Source organism: Sciurus carolinensis, chromosome 9 (genome assembly GCF_902686445.1).
Source record: "Sciurus carolinensis chromosome 9, mSciCar1.2, whole genome shotgun sequence".
Taxonomy (NCBI): domain Eukaryota; kingdom Metazoa; phylum Chordata; class Mammalia; order Rodentia; family Sciuridae; genus Sciurus; species Sciurus carolinensis.
The window spans coordinates 67,211,271-67,227,728 of record NC_062221.1 but is presented as its reverse complement, the minus strand read 5'-3'; the positions used below and the strand labels follow the sequence as shown (position 1 = coordinate 67,227,728).

At 49.1% G+C, this 16,458-nt stretch overlaps 1 protein-coding gene across 13 annotated transcripts in view; it reads right to left on the bottom strand.

Moving 5' to 3' along the window:
• The window catches only part of Tnk2 (tyrosine kinase non receptor 2), a 46,915-nt gene that overhangs the window by 12,054 nt on the left and 18,403 nt on the right, over positions 1-16,458 (bottom strand). For 10 of the 13 annotated variants that reach the window (XM_047563916.1, XM_047563917.1, XM_047563922.1 and 7 more), the window contains exons 2-10: positions 13,611-13,730; positions 10,079-10,259; positions 8,184-8,254; positions 5,857-6,078; positions 4,345-4,497; positions 3,145-3,422; positions 1,590-1,716; positions 1,049-1,195; positions 852-946 (exon numbers count right to left, since the gene is read on the bottom strand). In XM_047563916.1, coding sequence (XP_047419872.1) covers positions 852-946; positions 1,049-1,195; positions 1,590-1,716; positions 3,145-3,422; positions 4,345-4,497; positions 5,857-6,078; positions 8,184-8,254; positions 10,079-10,259; positions 13,611-13,688 — 1,352 coding nt within the window. In that variant the 5' untranslated portion in view covers positions 13,689-13,730. Of the gene's footprint in view, positions 1-851; positions 947-1,048; positions 1,196-1,589; positions 1,717-3,144; positions 3,423-4,344; positions 4,498-5,856; positions 6,079-8,183; positions 8,255-10,074; positions 10,260-13,610; positions 13,731-16,458 lie in introns of those variants that run through there. The other 3 variants (XM_047563927.1, XM_047563926.1, XM_047563921.1) reach the window with 3 other exon arrangements.

Sequence of the window (16,458 nt, the reverse complement as noted above, 5' to 3'; positions counted from 1 at the left end):
TATTTACAGGGGGCTGCAGGTATGAGTCTAATATTTGAGTCTCTTAGCCAGTAGGAGGTAGGGGGTGGGGGTGGGTTGAAGAACAGAGAGTCTTGCAAAGGGTGACTTGGAAGAATGGGAAGAAGGTGGAAGGCCCAAGCTGAGGACAGAGGGAAACCCAAGACTGTGAAGCCCTAGGAGACAGCCATGAGGAAAAGATATAAAACAGACAAGAAAGTTGTAGGACTGGACAACCCCACACCATAAGGCTCAGCAGCAAGGATGGACAGCTGACAAAGGTGGGCCTAGGCAAGGGCAGGTTGCTTTGGGATCCTGAGAGATACCTGGGTAGGTAGAAAGAGTCTTATGCTGTCAATTTAGTGAGGCCCTAAGCGACTTAGCAAGACCCTGTTTCAAGATAAAAAATAAAAAGAAGTAGGGATGTAGCTCTGTGGTAGAAGGCCACTGGATTCAATCCCCAGTACCAAAGAAAAACAAAAAAAAGGAGTCTATGCTGAAGAAGGATGATGAGTATAGGAATGAGAGGAGGAATATCGAGGAGTCAAGGGTTCTGCTGTGGCCCTGACACTAGGCTGGGTCACAGCCTCAACATAATGCAACTTGGCCCTGATCCACACAGTCAGGGCTGGTCCAGTAGGAAAAAGGTAACAGAGGTAGAGTTAGGGAAAATTTCATCTGAGTTACAGAATCTGTGTCTTGACCCCTTCCCTCAGGAGACTGACCCAGACCTGTTGCCATTGCACACTGACACCCAGGCCTGCCACCAATCCAAGTGCTGCCATGGGAACCTTAAAGGAATGCCCCTCCAAACTGTGCCCTTTAAGGAATTCCAGTCCAGGGCTCAGCCCTACCTTCCCTCAATGACAGTGATGACATCATTCATCTGGATGTGCAGCTTGTCAGGTTCCTCAAAGTCCTGAAGGGCCCGCATATCAGTGGGCTGGGCCTGGGGACAAAGACAGGTCACTGACCACCCTGGGACTAACTCTCAGGCAACTCCTTGCTTGGCTACCCCAGCTCCTGTGGGTAGACCAGACCTGTTCCTTACCTCCAGCAGGAAGTCCCGCAGGGCCACAAACGTGGGTCTGTCTTCTGGCTTATGGGCCCAGCACTGGACCATGACATTATAGATGTCCTGGGGGCAGTCCTCAGGCCGGGGTAGTCGCTCCCCCTCCTTATCAATCTTATGCAGGATCTGATGGTAGGGTGGTACAGAGTTTGAGGATAGACAAGAACTTAGTTCTTTATCTCCCATCTTCCTCCAGACCATCCTAGAACTGGAACTGCTGGCTGCCCTATCTATCCTCCAAAGGAGGAAACTGCCAGGGAAGGTCCCATCCCCAGAGCCTCAGATCAGTCAGATACTATAGCAAAGGCTAAAGAATGAGAGCCAACTCCAGTTCTCCCCTCCCCTGATCCACTGGAGTGATCCCTCTCTACGCTCAGTTCTCCATGGATGGTACAAACATGGGGCATGGAGGAAGAGGGAGTCCATCAGATGACAGCCAGTTCCAACAAGGCCAGGCTAGGAACCAGGGATAGAATTACCCCCCTACCCATCCTACAGCAACACATCTCCTGCCCCTCACCTGACTGCCATTGAGGCCAATCCAGGGCTCTTGGCCATAGGTGAACATCTCCCACAATGTGACCCCAAACATCCAGGTGTCACTGGCATGGGAGAAGGTACGTGTCTTCAGGCTTTCAGGGGCACACCTGGCAGAGGACAGGTCAAAGAGAAGGGTTCTTGAGCACCCCTACCTGCATCAGCCCAAAGGGACATAAAACACTGATTTGATAAGCATTTACTGTTGCCCTGTGTGCCAGGCTCAACAGTGGGTACCAGGGACATGGTATGAAGTGCACAGGGAAGGGCAGGACTTCTTAACCATATATGGTGCACAGTCTTGGAGAAAATCACCTATGCTCAGGTCTCTTACTCACATAAAGCCTGGGATGGGGGAAGGAGAGAGGGGTTTCCCTGTCAGGGAAGCAGGGAAAAGGAGGAGGTCAGAAAGCTCCAGGACAGGAAGGGCTCATAAGGTCTCAGACTATTTTCTATCTGGTAGGAGGATGACAATTTCTAGCTCTGTGGAAGAGTATGAGATCTGAAACCGTTTCAGCATAAAGGTGTGGATGGAAAATTCAGATAAAGCCTGGGGAAGAAACAAAATAGGTGCAAAAAGTTACACTGGCTTTACCCAAATATACCCACACTTGCCCCGGACTCCCTCCTGGGTATGGGAGAGACAGCACTATGGTGAAGTTCCAAAGGGGTTTCCCAGGGTGCGCTGAGGTACAGAATGAGGAACATGCACCTTGAATGGAATAAAAAGATCTCTCATGGGATGCTCTCAGGATGGAACTCCAGGAGAGCTACTCAAGATCCCTAAACCTCATTTTCCTATTCTGTGAAATGGGAATAATAACCTGTACACTCCACAGGGTTGTTTAAAGGGGTGGTTAAAAAAACAAACAAAAAAAGGTGACCTCACAATTTATCACCCAAATCAGGATGTCTGAATACAAGAGAGTATGTTATTAATCACTCCAGGCATAATCTAGGATACATGGTCACTGATGGTTACAGAATCAGTTATCAACTAGGGTGAGCATATGTCCTGAATAAAAAAGTTGCCCATACCTACAGCTCTAAATTCCTCCTATCCCAAAGACTATTCTTCGCGTGCCTCTGGCACCAGGGGACCACAATGATCTCATCACAGGGTAAGCCCACACAGAGGTCAGGACCACCTAGTACCACCATAGTACACAGGTGAGCAGCCCATGAGGCCTAGTTCAGCCTGGCCCTGCCAGTCAGTAGCTCTACCTAAAACACAATTACCAACCTGTCTTGCGTGGTTACCCTTCTAATATCTTAGGACCTAAGTCTCTCTAGGAAGTCTTTTAATACCCTACAAGTAGCACAGCCTTGGGCCCACAGCATTTATCCCTGTGCCTTCCAGTATTCGCTTGAGAATTCATGGACAGAAGTAGGAAAGAATGGGCGCACAAGGACGCTCCAGGCCCAGAACAGACAAGGACAGGCCCAGGCTGAGCCAAGGGCTGCAAAAGCTTTAGGCTTGGGTCTGTTGGGACCAGGGTGGGTCCACACCCTCTGAGCCAGCAGCACCTGCCCCTCACCAGGCAAAGGGCACCTTGCGATGTTCCTGCATGACATAGTGGTCATCATTCTGGGGTAGTGCTCGCATCAGTCCAAAGTCCCCAATCTTGACCAAGTCACGGGTAGCCAATAGCAGATTTCGGGCAGCCAGGTCACGGTGAATAAAGCGCTTGGACTCCAGGTAGCCCATGCCTTCAGCCACCTGCACAGCATAGCGGCTCAGAGTCCCCAGGAGGAAGTGACCCTGATGCTTACGTAGTCTGTCCAACAGGGATCCCAGAGGTGCCAGCTCTGTCACCTGAGGCCACAGAGAAGACAAGAGGAATAAATCTGGATGAGTTCCACCCCTCTCTCAACAGCCTATGCCAACTCCTAGTCTTTCCTGAAGGCCTGTCACAGACTACTCAATGTTTCTTCTTAACCTATAATTACGGTTTAGATATGTGTCCCCCAAAAGTTCATGTGTAAGAAAATGCAGGAAGGTTTAGAGGTGAAATGACTGGATCATGAGAGCCTTATTAACCCAATCAGTGAATTAATCCCCTGATGGGATTAACTAAGTAGTGACTGGAAGCAAGTAGGGTGTGGCTGGATGAGGTGGGTTACTAGGGGTGTGTCTTTGAGGTACATATTTTGTCCTTGTTCATCAAAGCTTTCTCTCCCCCTCTCTCTGCTTTCTGGTGTGATGTCTTGAGCCACTTCCCTCCACCACACCCTTCTGCCCTGATGTTCAACCTCACCTCAAGCCCAGAGGAATAGAGTCACCTGTCTATGGACTGAGACCTCTGAAACTGTGAGCCCCTAAATAAACTGCCTCCTCTAATTGTTCTTTTCAGTTCTTTTGGTCACAGCAGCAAAAAAGCTAACTAAAGCTAGGAACCTCCACAAGTCCTATAGTTTCTCAGGCCTCTCCTTGCAAGCAATGTGAGAAATTCAGGCTCAGAGAGAAAAAAGCAGCCCAAAGAGGTTCAGGATAGAAATTACAAAAATTAACTCAAGGTCAGCCCTCCCATGGATATAACTCTTTGCCAATGAGCAATAGCAAAATCCAGAGATGATATAGCCAGCACTGGGTTGGGCCCCTATGAGCCCCTTTGTCACATCAGGTGGATCTGGGGAGCCTCTGTCCTTTGTCAGCACAGGCAGGAAGTGTAGCACACCTGGAGGACCGGAACCTGCAGGCAGCTTCCTGTCCTCACTCCCAACTGCCCAACACTCACCATCTTCATGGGCGGTGTAAGCACTACACCATAGAGGCGAATGAGGTTTCGGTGGTCAAGTGAATGCATGGCATTGACCTCCCGGATGAAGTCATCCATGGCCTCTGGCTGGCTCAGCACATCTGGCTTCAGGCACTTTACAGCCACACTCACCTGGCCAAAACAGAATTTTCAGGGAGTCAGGACTTGCCTGGCTCCCAATACTGAGATAACCTATTCTTCCCTCCAACTTGGCTCAAAGATCCCTGCCTCAGATCTACCTGTCTGTATGGAAGAGCATGTCACCAGTGCCGGACTTACACATATTCTGTCAGTATCCTGGAAAGGGAAAGTCTACTGTCTGACCCCCAGGGGCCATTAGATGGGATTCCCCTTCTGGGAAATTCCCAAGTTAAGGTAAGAGATGATCAGTATGATGACAGAATACTAACATGTTATAATAAGACAGACTATTAAAAATATCTTTGGTATGAAAGGAAAATGCTTTCAATACAATTCCTAAGACTAACCTATGGTGCTGGAAGTGGGAACTATCCTCCCTTGGAGGAAGGTGATACTAAGTGGCAGGGACCTCAGAGTCTTCTGGGGTGCTGGCAATTGCTCACACCAACTGGTCAGTGCTCACAAGATTCTATTCATAGGTAAAAACTCACTTAATTGTATGCCTTAGTGTATATTATCCCCCAGGGGAAAAATACCAAGGAAAAAGGATAAGATCTAAAAAATTATATCCAAAGTTTGTATCTAAAATTTAACTAGAGGCTGGGCACGGTGGTGCAAGCCTGTAATCCCAGTGACTCGGGAGGCTAAGGCAGGAGGACTGCCAATTTCAAAGCCAGTCTCAGCACCTTAGTGAGGCCCTAAGTAACTCAGTGAGACCCTGTCTCAAAATAAAATATAAAAAAGGGCTGGGGATATGACTCAGTGGTTAAGAGCCCCTGGGTTCAATCCCTGGTATGTATGTATAAATAAATAAATAAATAATCAAATTTAACTAGTGCCCAGTATGGTGGCACATGCCTATAATCCTAGTGACTCTGGACTCTGAGGCAAGGGGATCCCAAGTTTGAGGCCAGTCTGGGCAACTTAGCAAGAACCTGTCTCAAAATATAAAGGGCTGGGGATGTAACTCAGTGGTAGAACCCCCCGGGTTCAATACCTAATACTGGAAAAAGGGAAAAAAAGAAAAAGTAAAAATCAACTAAATTCAACAAAATACCTGAGGGAGAATAAAAGGCAGAAACACTAACTCTGCTTCCCCTGAGTAGTGGGATTATAGGCAATTTTTTAAAAAAACTTTTGAATTGTTGCCAAACTTTTACAGTAAGTAAATTATTTTTATAATTAAAAAATGAAATAAATATGATTATTTAACCCTGAGCACGGACTCCAGGATAAGTCACTTATGACCTGTCCCCAGTTGCATTCATATCCCAGCAGAGGGGCAAAGGAGCCTCAACTAATGTCAGGGGCCTCACACCTCTGGCACCACCCACGTGACACGGAGCTCACCGTCTTCCCTGCAGGGGCGTCCCACTCGCCCCTGCGCACCACGCCAAAGGAGCCATCTCCCAGCTTCTCAAGGAGGCGCAGGTCTTTTTCCCCAATGAGGCAGGTGAGGCTTTGCAGAGGCCCCTCACCCACTGGGCCTCCAGGGGTGGGCGAGGGCTTCCGGAAGGTGCTCTGAGAGTGATGAGGGGGAAACTCTGCCTCCAGTCGCTTTCCACTGAATACCTGTTTGAAGGCAGCCAGGGGCCAGATGGAACCCAGGACCCCAGGGCCAGTCACTTAGTTCCACCCCTCTAGGTCTCCCTGCTAGCCCTCAGCTCAACCTCAAAGAGGCTGAGCCACATTGCCAGAGGACAGACTGGCTGGAAGCCCATCCTCCCTCCATATCACGCCCATAACGGAACCCACAGCAGGGTAGCCTCCCGGTGAATGTCTGAAACAGACTGACAGGCATGCAGCCTGTGGCTATGGTGGCCCCACACCCAGATGTGGGTACTGAGAGAGCCCAAAGTCAGGGACACTTTGCCTCCCAAGTCTAAGTCTCCTCCCTGCCCTCCTCCTGCTCCACCCCTCCCTTCCTACATTCCCTACCAGGCACAGACTCCAGCCCTTAACCCTCAAAGATGAGGCAGAAGCCTGAGGGGCCCTCCACAAACACCTCTCTGTCCATTTTTAGCCCTGGCCCCTACTCTGGGTTGACCATTTGGCGCTGTCTGTCTCCACCCTCCCTAGGGAGTCGGCTGCCCTTCATACTGCCCAGGGGAGAGGATAATTTTAGATAATTTTAGTCCGAGGTTGAAGTGGGGAGGGAGGGAAATAAAGAAGAGGGAGGAAGAGAGGGAGGGAGGGGGGAAAGGGGGCAGGGAGAGGGACGGGGTAGTGGAGAGGGAGAGGGGGGAGAGAGGGGGAGACGGGGAGGGGGGGGGAGGGGGAGAGAGAGAGAGAGAGAGAGAGAGAGAGAGAGAGAATATATGAGTGTGAGTGTGTTATTGGGAAGAACCTGGGAAGACAGCTGGGTTTCTGGAGAAGTGCCTAGAACTAAGAGCTGAGAAAGAATGAAGACTGGAGGGGACACTGAGGTCTAGTTTGGAGAGGAGAGGAGTCAAAGGTCAGGGGACAAGAGGAAAAAGGCTGTAAGCAGCAGAGTTGGCCATGTCAGTCTGACTTGGCCACATTCAGTGGGGTATCAGAGTCTGGCTTCAGGCTGTGGATTCTTTTCACCCAACTTAAAAGTTGGTGAAGTCTTATCTATGTGTGCTAGGAGGTATCTCAAATCTGAGGGTGTCTTTTGGCCTCACTCCATCCTTCCTCCCAGTAACTGAACTTCCTTATGTTTGCAAGCAATGTTCATCTTACAAGGACCTTCATGATCATTAACTCCAGGAGGAGCCTAGGCTCCCCATAGTCCTGCAGGTGAGCTGGGCAATGGGGCTAACACTGTTGCTGAAGACGCAACTAAAGTCTGGAGAGGGCACTGACCTCCCAGACACCTACTGTGAGCTGGTGGGAGACCCCAAATCCCTGAATCCTGGTACACACACAGCTCCTCTCTCCTGCCTTTACCAGACCCAACACACTCATCCTTCCCTAAAACCTGGGCCAGGGCCCAAAACTGTGTCCCCAGAAAAGGCCACAGAATCCCCAAAAACAGTCCTTTTGCCAGACTGCAGTTAGGAAATCTCTACTGCCCAAGCCCAGTCCAGCTGTTCTGCCTTGCCCATCCCCCACTCCATGCCAGCCCTGAGGCCAGGAGTGGGGAGGGAGGCCCCAACTGGTTCATTTCCTCTCTCATTGTCTTCCAGACAATGGGTAAAGCTCCACTGAGTCAGACCAGGGACTGACTACACCACAGACCCAAATTAGGACAAGGTAGTGGGGGAGGCCATGGGGAAGGAAGCTATCAGCAGGGCCAGATGACCACAGACACTGAGACACCATAGAGGGCGGGCAGGAGGAAACCAGGCAAGATGTCCAGACAGTCCCTACCACCCCACACACCAAGACAGGCCACTGGCCCCAACACTCAGTCAGAACGAGGCTCAAGTGGAGATGCGCTGTCAACACGCTCCTGTTCCCACACGCCAAGAGGGGCTTTGAAGACCTTGCTGCACACAGGCTGCTCACATGTCTATCTCCGCCAGAGACAGACACTTAGCTGGGCAGCTCCACAAGTGCCCTGCCTGATAAGACCCTGGAGGAGGGAGGTCTGTACAAAGTACAGGGAAAAAGAATGAGATTACATTTGCGTGGGGAACGGGGGAAGGTTTCTAGGACTGGCGGCAGAGTGAGGATCTTGAGACTGCCCCAGACCCCACTCTTCACTCACCCACCTTACTCATCCAAGACTTGCGTTTGCACATGGCTTTCCTCCTCTTCACGGCTTCCCATAGCCGTCGTTGGCCTGCAAGGAAGGAATGGGATCAGGTTCTATTAGATAGCTCTCATTCCCCAGAGAGGCCACTGCCCACCTCACAGGCTTCCTCAGTGCTCCTGGGGTAGACCATTCTAGACAATGCCCACCATGATGATACTAACTAAATCAATCTCAGCCAACCAGGAGCAGATGGTCAATGCATTCCACTTCTAGGCAGTGGTTCTCAAACTAGATGGAGATGTTTAACCACCAAAATTGAATAACAGCAGTCTTTTCAACTCAAGAAAAATCAATCAAGACAATGGATTACATTTTCTTGATTTTTAGTTTTCTTCTCATAATTTTATGTTACTGGTATCAGAAACTGCAGGGGTTTCAGCCATGTCCTGCATGGATGAGGGAAGGGTTAACTGCTGGAGGATGGTGTGCCAGCAATAAATCAATTAATCACCCATAAACTTATCTAATCAACAAACACACAAATCAACAATCTCCAAATGGGAGGAGGCATGACGGATTGGGCCATACCAGATCTGGCCTCTAACAAGATGGAGTAGCTTACCCCTCCTTTATTTTAAGTCACACAGGTAAAGGGGGCCCAGACCAGGAGGGACGACTTCTGTGGTAAACAAGATGAGGTGGAGTCAGGGGAGTCATTTGTTTGTTATTTCCAAAATCCCAGAGTGCTGGGGACTCGAACCCGGGTCTCCAGCATGAGAGGCAGGCACTCTATGAGATGGGCTATATGGCCTGCACTCAGGGGAGTCATTTGCTCAGGAAAATTAGCATATTCCCAGACTCCCACACAGGGTCACCTACTCCCTGGCAATCTGGAAGTCTCTTATGGCTGCCACTTCCTGGGAGTCAGGCCTCTGTGTTCCATGGTTCAACCATGTCTGATTCTGCTAGATATGGATGGCTCCCCACAAGAAACCAACTATCCAGGCCAAAGTAGTGTAAACTGGTATCTAATTTAGCACATTATTACCCTAGCTACTTTAAGCTGAATGCACTGATAGGTTTCTAATGTTCTTTGAAAAACACCGTGACTTCTAGATGCTACAACCATTCCTTTTAGGACAGATACAGAGAAATGAGTTCAAATTAGAGGGAAAGAGATACAGCAAACCATCTGGTTTTTGTCTTCTTGTCTCTCTTTAGATCCCTGAGCACTGATCCTACTAGTGTTCAGAATGGTAAACAGAAGTCTCAAATCTATGCTTATAAAAGGGTGAGGAGCTGTGATTGTGGCTCAGTGATAAGAGTGCTTGCCTAGCATGTGTGAAGCACTGAGTTCGATCCTCAGCACCACATAAAAATAAAGGTATTGTGTCCATATACACAAATAAATAAATAAATAAATGGGTAAGATGAGGAAATAAATCCTACGAATGTTTGATCAAACAAAAAGGGGTATTTATTTACTCTTGAGTAGCAGAGCTTCAGGTAAGACTCCATTCTCCTCAAACTGATTGACCTTTACAACTGCAAACTGTTCTCAGTGAATCCTGTGTGCAGCATCTATTGATGCCCCTCCCGCTCCACCTCAGAGTCTCTGGGACAGACAAGAGTTCTCAATTGTTACCCCGTGGAATCCTTAGAAAGGGGTTTTAACATGTGCTCAGTGATCCTAAGGACAGAGGAGGTACTACTTGGGAGGATGAGAAAGAAGAAGCTTGAGGCCAGTCTCTGCACCTTAGCAAGACCCTGTCTCAAAAGAAAAAAGAAAAAGGTCTGGGGAGAAAACTTAGTGGTAGAGTGCCCCTGGGTTCAATCTCTAGTACCACCAAAAGAGACAGAGGAGATTAATGGTCAGAAGGGAAAAGGAAGGAAGGCAAATGTCCCACCTACCGGGCCGGCCCATGCCAATCTTCTCCAGGTCCTCATTCTTAACATATTCAAAGTGGGACAGGCGGGTAACATTGAGGTCATCCCGGAGCCGTAGGAAGTATTGCTGTAGCTGCACCTCAGACAGCAGCTCCAGCAACCAACCTGTGCCCTCCTCTGGCTGCATGCTGCTGCTCCCCAGTCTCTGTGGAGAAGGGAAAAATGGCTCAGGGACCAATGGATGCAGCAAGGTAGCATCCATTACTATACAGCTGCCTAGGACTAAGACCACTTGCTTGCTCCCCAAAACAACTACATCCTTATGTCCCTATTCCTGCCAGCAACAAGGGTAGAAGTGGGGCAGCTGAGATACAGCCCTGTTCCTAGAGCAGTCAGGAGTCAGAGTCTTAATCACAAAATATGTGATCTATGGCTACATGACCTGAAACCAACTCTCTGTGCTTAATTTCCTTACCAGTTTTTACATTTCCAGAGGTCACAAGCTCTTTGAAAATCTGATTAAAAACTATATATTCTCTCTCCAGGAAACAGTACCTACTCTTGGTCCTAAAATTTTAATTAAAATTTTTTGGGGTGGCAATGTCCTGATACCCATCTATGGGCTCCTTAGATCAGATTTACCTCACAGAAAGATCTAAATGAAGTTCCTCCCAAAGCATGACATCACCAGAGCCTTTCCCTTCAATCCTGAGGCCAATTCATAGGCCACCACTCAGGTGCCTGCAGGGTCACAAATGTAAGACAAGTGGGAAGGGTGGGGATCTGAGTAGCCTTCAGATACTCCAGCTCAGCTCCTATCAATGGTTTTCACAAGAGACTGAGGCCCAGTATTGTCATAGTTTTCCATTTATCCAGTATCTGACACCTAAATTTATATAAAATCTTGCCATTTCCAGTATCTGACACCTAAATTTATATAAAATCTTGCCATTTTTTTTGAAAAGGTAATATGTACACATGGTAAAGTAAACATGGGAGTCTTATTATTCCCTCCCCTACTGCACAGCCACCTATCTCCTCATTCTCAAGGCCGAGTGCCAATGATGCCTTTTACGTGCTCTTTGAGACTGTTTTTCCCTCACACGTTATCCATACTGTTCTGTTTCTCAATTTCTTGTCACACTTTATCTTTCTACTGACTTTTAAATGATATCAACTAGTTCAAGTCTGAAACACACACACACAGTGCTGGCAAAACAAAACATCTGCAGGCCACAATCAGCCAATGAGTACCAGTAAGTGACCTCTGACCTATACTCTCAAGCCCTGAGACAAAGGACAGTGGCACCTTCAAAACTAAGCAGGCTGACCTACCAGACACCAAGCCCATCCCTGTCCAAGTAAGAGAGCTCAGCCCGCCAGCCCCTGATCACTGCTGCATTTCCAATGAGGAATACAGGCAGAAGGGAAAAGGCCAGCTGTCCGGCTGGGGGCCAAACAATCCTCCCTCCACAACCTAGAGGTGGCCTCATCCCCAGCTCTCAGCACAATAAGATGCACCAAGAGAAACAGGCACTCACAGCCCAGGCCCAGCATGAGCCTCCTGCCCCCACAGTTCCCAGTGGTCCTGCCAACTCAGTGCCAAGAGCTCAGACTTTCCCAGGCAGCTTAGAGCAATACAAAGAGTGACAAATGAGAATGAGAAGCCCTCAGTTCAAACTCTGGCTCTTCCACCAAGGCGAATGAGCCAGGCAGCTGGGCCAGCCTGGTGGTTTCCAAACTTAAAGCTGTAACCCTTTATTTGGATGGTTGTCATAGGGAAGAACATCCCTCTAGGGGACATTTTTGGTTGTTACAATGTTGGGTGGGGGGCACTGTGACATTTAGTGGGTGCCTGGAGGATAAAAACACGAGTTATCCTACAGTACACAAGATGGTCATAAACAATATTCCAAATCCCACATAACTTAATTCATGCAGGTGGAAAACATTCATAATCCTACATACCTAGACTAATTCCATTTTACATATGTGTAAGAAAATACTTTCACAGTTTCAATGTGCACTGAGTTTCCTTGAATGAAACTATTATACAAACTAAAGGGCTGGGGAGAAAGCTCAGTCCATAGAGTGCTTGCCTTGCAAGCACAAGGCCCTGGGTTCGATCCCCAGCACCGCAAAACAAAACAAAACAAACTAAAGAAAAACTGAACTTTGCTTTATGCAGAACACAGTAAAATTTCACTATTTGGAAAAATGTCAGTGAAGGCAATCCACCCTTATTTCAAAATTTCCCTCTCTGTCAGCACTTGTAGATATTGCCTTCACGGTGCTTATATCTGAGATCTTAGAATCTGACTTCTTATGCTGTTCAGTGTACAGACATAATAAGAATACATAAAATATTGTCAACTTTCATTTTATTTCTCCTAAATATTACAGTTGACATTATGATTATCTGACTCTATACACAGTGAACTGTTTACATTTCTATAACTGTATTTAGAAGAGTAATAATTTTTTAAAAATCCAACACTTCAAAACTATACTTTCTATATGCCAGTTCTAAATGTTTAGCTGTATTAACTTGTTAACTTCCATAAAAACATCCACTTGCAAAAATGGGGGTTTGAAACTTAAGTGGATGGGCACCAGTGCTTCCCAGAATAAAACCCAAAGGCGTACTGTGAAAATCTCTGGTCTGGGCAGGTCTCCCTGTAGTCAGGCCAGGCAGAGCTAGCCAGCATTTCCCCAATTACTGCCTTGCCCCTGGACCAAAGTAATCCCACTGGATACACAGCTCAGCCTCAAGATGTTTGCCCTACTAGGGCATGCAGTCTGTAGGTTCCCTGTTCTTTTCCCCCAACCAAGTTCCAGGGCTCCAGGGTCCTCCACTGCTAAATCATCTGGGTTCTGGAAAGCAAATCAAAGTCATGCCCTGGATGGTCAGGGTTGGGGAAAACCCAGAGACCTCTATCCTAAAGCTACTTAGAAAGCACAGCCTGGTCTGTACCCTTCCCTGAAACACCAGCTAAAAAATTTCTCTCCTCTGTTGGACAGTCCCCACCCATCTCCCCAGTCCAAGGAACAGGATGGTTGCGTAGGCGGGTATGTGGGGAGACTGGGAAGAACACTGGGATCCCAGTGAGGAGAAAGGGTTCAGGGTCCCAGTCCTGTCTCTACTACTGAGCACAGGGTGACCCTCCCCTCCCCTCTCCTATCTCCACCTCCGACCCAGTTCTTTGTCTGTTGAAGCAGAGTACTGCTGCAGTTTCCCCCCGCTCAAACAGTCCAATTCTGCATGTGCCTGACCCCCACGTAGTGCAGATTCTGCATACCTGTCTGACACGTGCAGCTCCATGGCTGACACGCAGGCACACACTTTAGTGGGCTCCTGCATGTACTTTTCTAACATACACCAATCAGAATGAAAGTAGCAGCTGGAAAGGAAAGGCCACTCAGCCCAGACCCCCAGAGTCGAGCCTCCTAGGAGGTGTTCTGTAGCCATCCCCAGTCCTACTATGCCCCTCAGTTAAGTGCCACTGCTAAGGAGCTGACCCTGTCCCAGCCAGTCCAGCCCTAGCCCCCCACTCACTGTGTACAGTCGTCGCCGCAGTCTGGCCAGGAGAGGGAAGGAGAGCTCTAGGCCAGGAAAACGACGAGCTGCCGGCATCTCCACAGAACTGAACTCTGATCAGGTCAATGGGGCTGTGGCCTGGGAAGTGGGCGAACAAGGGCCTCAGCTCGTTTTATGCTCTGCCCAGAGGGAAGCTGGCCAGAGATCTGTTCCAAGTTCCCCAAATCTCACATGGGGGACAGGAGTAGGAAATGGGGCAGAAGAATAGGGTAGCTCCCTCTGCTTTGCTGCAAGCTCCGCTGGGATTTCTACAACTGGCTGCAGCCTGGATCCTCCGTCCTGTTTCTGTCTTCTCTCCAGTGCAGTGGTCACAGCTCCAGTCCTACTCCCTGGCTCCCCCACCCGACTTCTGCCTGTCTGCCCGCCTTCCCTCCTCCCTCCCTCTGCAGCTGAGCAGCTCTGACACTGGCTGAAAAAGGACCTTTCTGAATCACTGCCAAGAGGACAGCAGGAATGGGGGGAACTCTTCCTCCCAGCTACCCGCTCTGGCCTCCCTGCCTCCCCATACACAAGGCCCCCTGTTTCTGGCTTCCACTACTGCCCTCACAGTTGCAGACAACTCCTGGGATTTCACAGTGGGGGAGATGTGACTCAAAACAGCATTTAGGGTCAAAGGGTTGCAGGTCCCCATATGGGCTTATCTAGGGCTGTGGAGACTAGAATATAACCTGAATTGGGGGCACAGACCCCTGAATCTTTCCTGGACCCTGCAAAAAGATCCTTCAGAGACCCTCCCCCATCCCCAAGTCCCAGTCTTGGCTGGGCGTCTCCTGGCTCAGAACCTAATGTCGCCCTGTTACCCTGGTGCCCGACGGAAATAGGAGGCCGACAGCTTGCCAGAGTGGGACAGTCCAGCCAAGAGCAAGGGTGGGGGGAGTGTAAGGATCTCCACCCCCAGCCCTAGGATTGCCGTGTCTGCCCACAAAATGCTGGGTGCCTTCTCCCCAGACCAGTTGGCAAAGGTCTCAAATAAATATGTTCCAAGACCTCTGCTGCGATGCCTGTACCAAAGCTATAGGATCCCAGGCTACAGGATGCCCCCTGTATAGTACCCCACACAGACAACAGACAGAGCTTAAGAAGACTAGAGACACTCTATCAGGTCCCCCTGGGCCCCCCATGTTCCAGAGTTGACAAATGGTCCTTCTACCCCTTCTCAAAGGGCACCAGCTGCTCTTACATCCCCCTCGCTACGGCCCCTAGACACACCTGACAGCTGCAAGAAGTCCCTTCCTGCTCTCCAGCCCCACTGGCTATGCCTGAGGAGCCCCTGTTTCTTGCACACTGATGGCTTGTCCTTATTCAGCTCATCATCAGCTCAGGAAACCCCAGCTGGCTCACAGGGTAAGCAGCTGGGGTTAAGAGAGTTTTGGGGATTCAGCATCCCAGGCTTTCTTTCAAAGGCTTTTTACAGTGCTAGACATTCCTAGGGGTGTCTGCAGAAACAGTCTTTTCCTATTCTGCTGGGGGTGGGCAGTAAGCAGTCCTTCTTCCCCTCTCCCTATCATCTACCACACAAAGCTATGGTCAGCCAGGTACTGCCTCCCCTCCCCAGTCCAAGTGAGTATCTAGTCAGAGAGCTAGGTCACAGCTAAGGAACAAGAAAGGTCAGGGTGAAGTTACATGGACAATTACTTTTCCCCACAGCTGACAAATCACACCCTCAGACTGGAGAAGCCTACTAGCCTACCATCCATCAGGCACCACCTTGAAATACACTGGGGTTTGGAGACAACCTAAACAGATTCCCTGTACTGTAAGATGGGGCTATTGGATCAGACCAGTCAGATTAAAAACTCCAGTCATCCCAGAGAGATATGCACCAAATCCACCAGAACCCTATGCCTGATCCTTCCCTGATTTTATTTTCCTGATACTAGGGATTGAACCCAGGGGAACTACATCCCTAGTCTGTCTGCTTGCCTGCCTATCTATCTATTTTAGGACACAGTCTTGCTAAACTGCTGAGGCTGGCCTCTAACTTGTGATCCTCCTGCCTCAGCCTCCACAGTAGCTGGGATTACAGGCGTGGGTCACCACACCTGGTCTGACTCTTCCCTTGGGTGTATAGTAAGAACAAGTTCTAGCAACTTCCCCAAAAGTACAGCTGTGGGAGGCAGTGAAGAGAAGCAATGTATATTAGGGGTCAGAACCAGGTGCATTCCTGAACACCTTATTCCTAGCCATGGGAAATAGCCCCAACCTTTCTGCCTCAAAACTCCCCAACATATTCCCTTTCTCCTGTCAGCTACTGCCCCCTGCTGGCTAAGAGAAAAAGTGCTTGAATTTCAAAGGGAAGGGAAAAAGCCCCATAAACACAGTGATCACATTTTCCAAAGCTAGTGACATTTAGCTTGATACTCATACTTAACAGGCTGTAAACAGGAATGTCCAGGACACATATAGTTCCCATAGGGATGTGAAGACTGAACTCAAATCCCAGCAGTGTTTCCTAGGCTCCTAGGGGGCATTGCAGAAAGCCCAAAAGGCAGCTGGAGTCCCAGGGGACTGATGCACACCACAGCAAATGCTAGCATCTGAAAATTCACTACCAACACCACCCGTTTCAACCACTGTCCCCTACACACACACACACATCATGCTTTACCCAGTCTCTTGGCCCCCAGGATCTGTCCCAGGCCCAGGAGCACAGACACTCTTTTACTCCAGGAAGGCTGCTGCAGAGTGCAGCGTTGGGCCTCTCTCTGCTCAAGGCTTATGATGGGGCCTGGGCCTCAGGTACCTGGCTATTACCTAGTTGTTCCCATTACCTGCTGTCCCTCTTCACTCCCAGCCAGGCACTGGT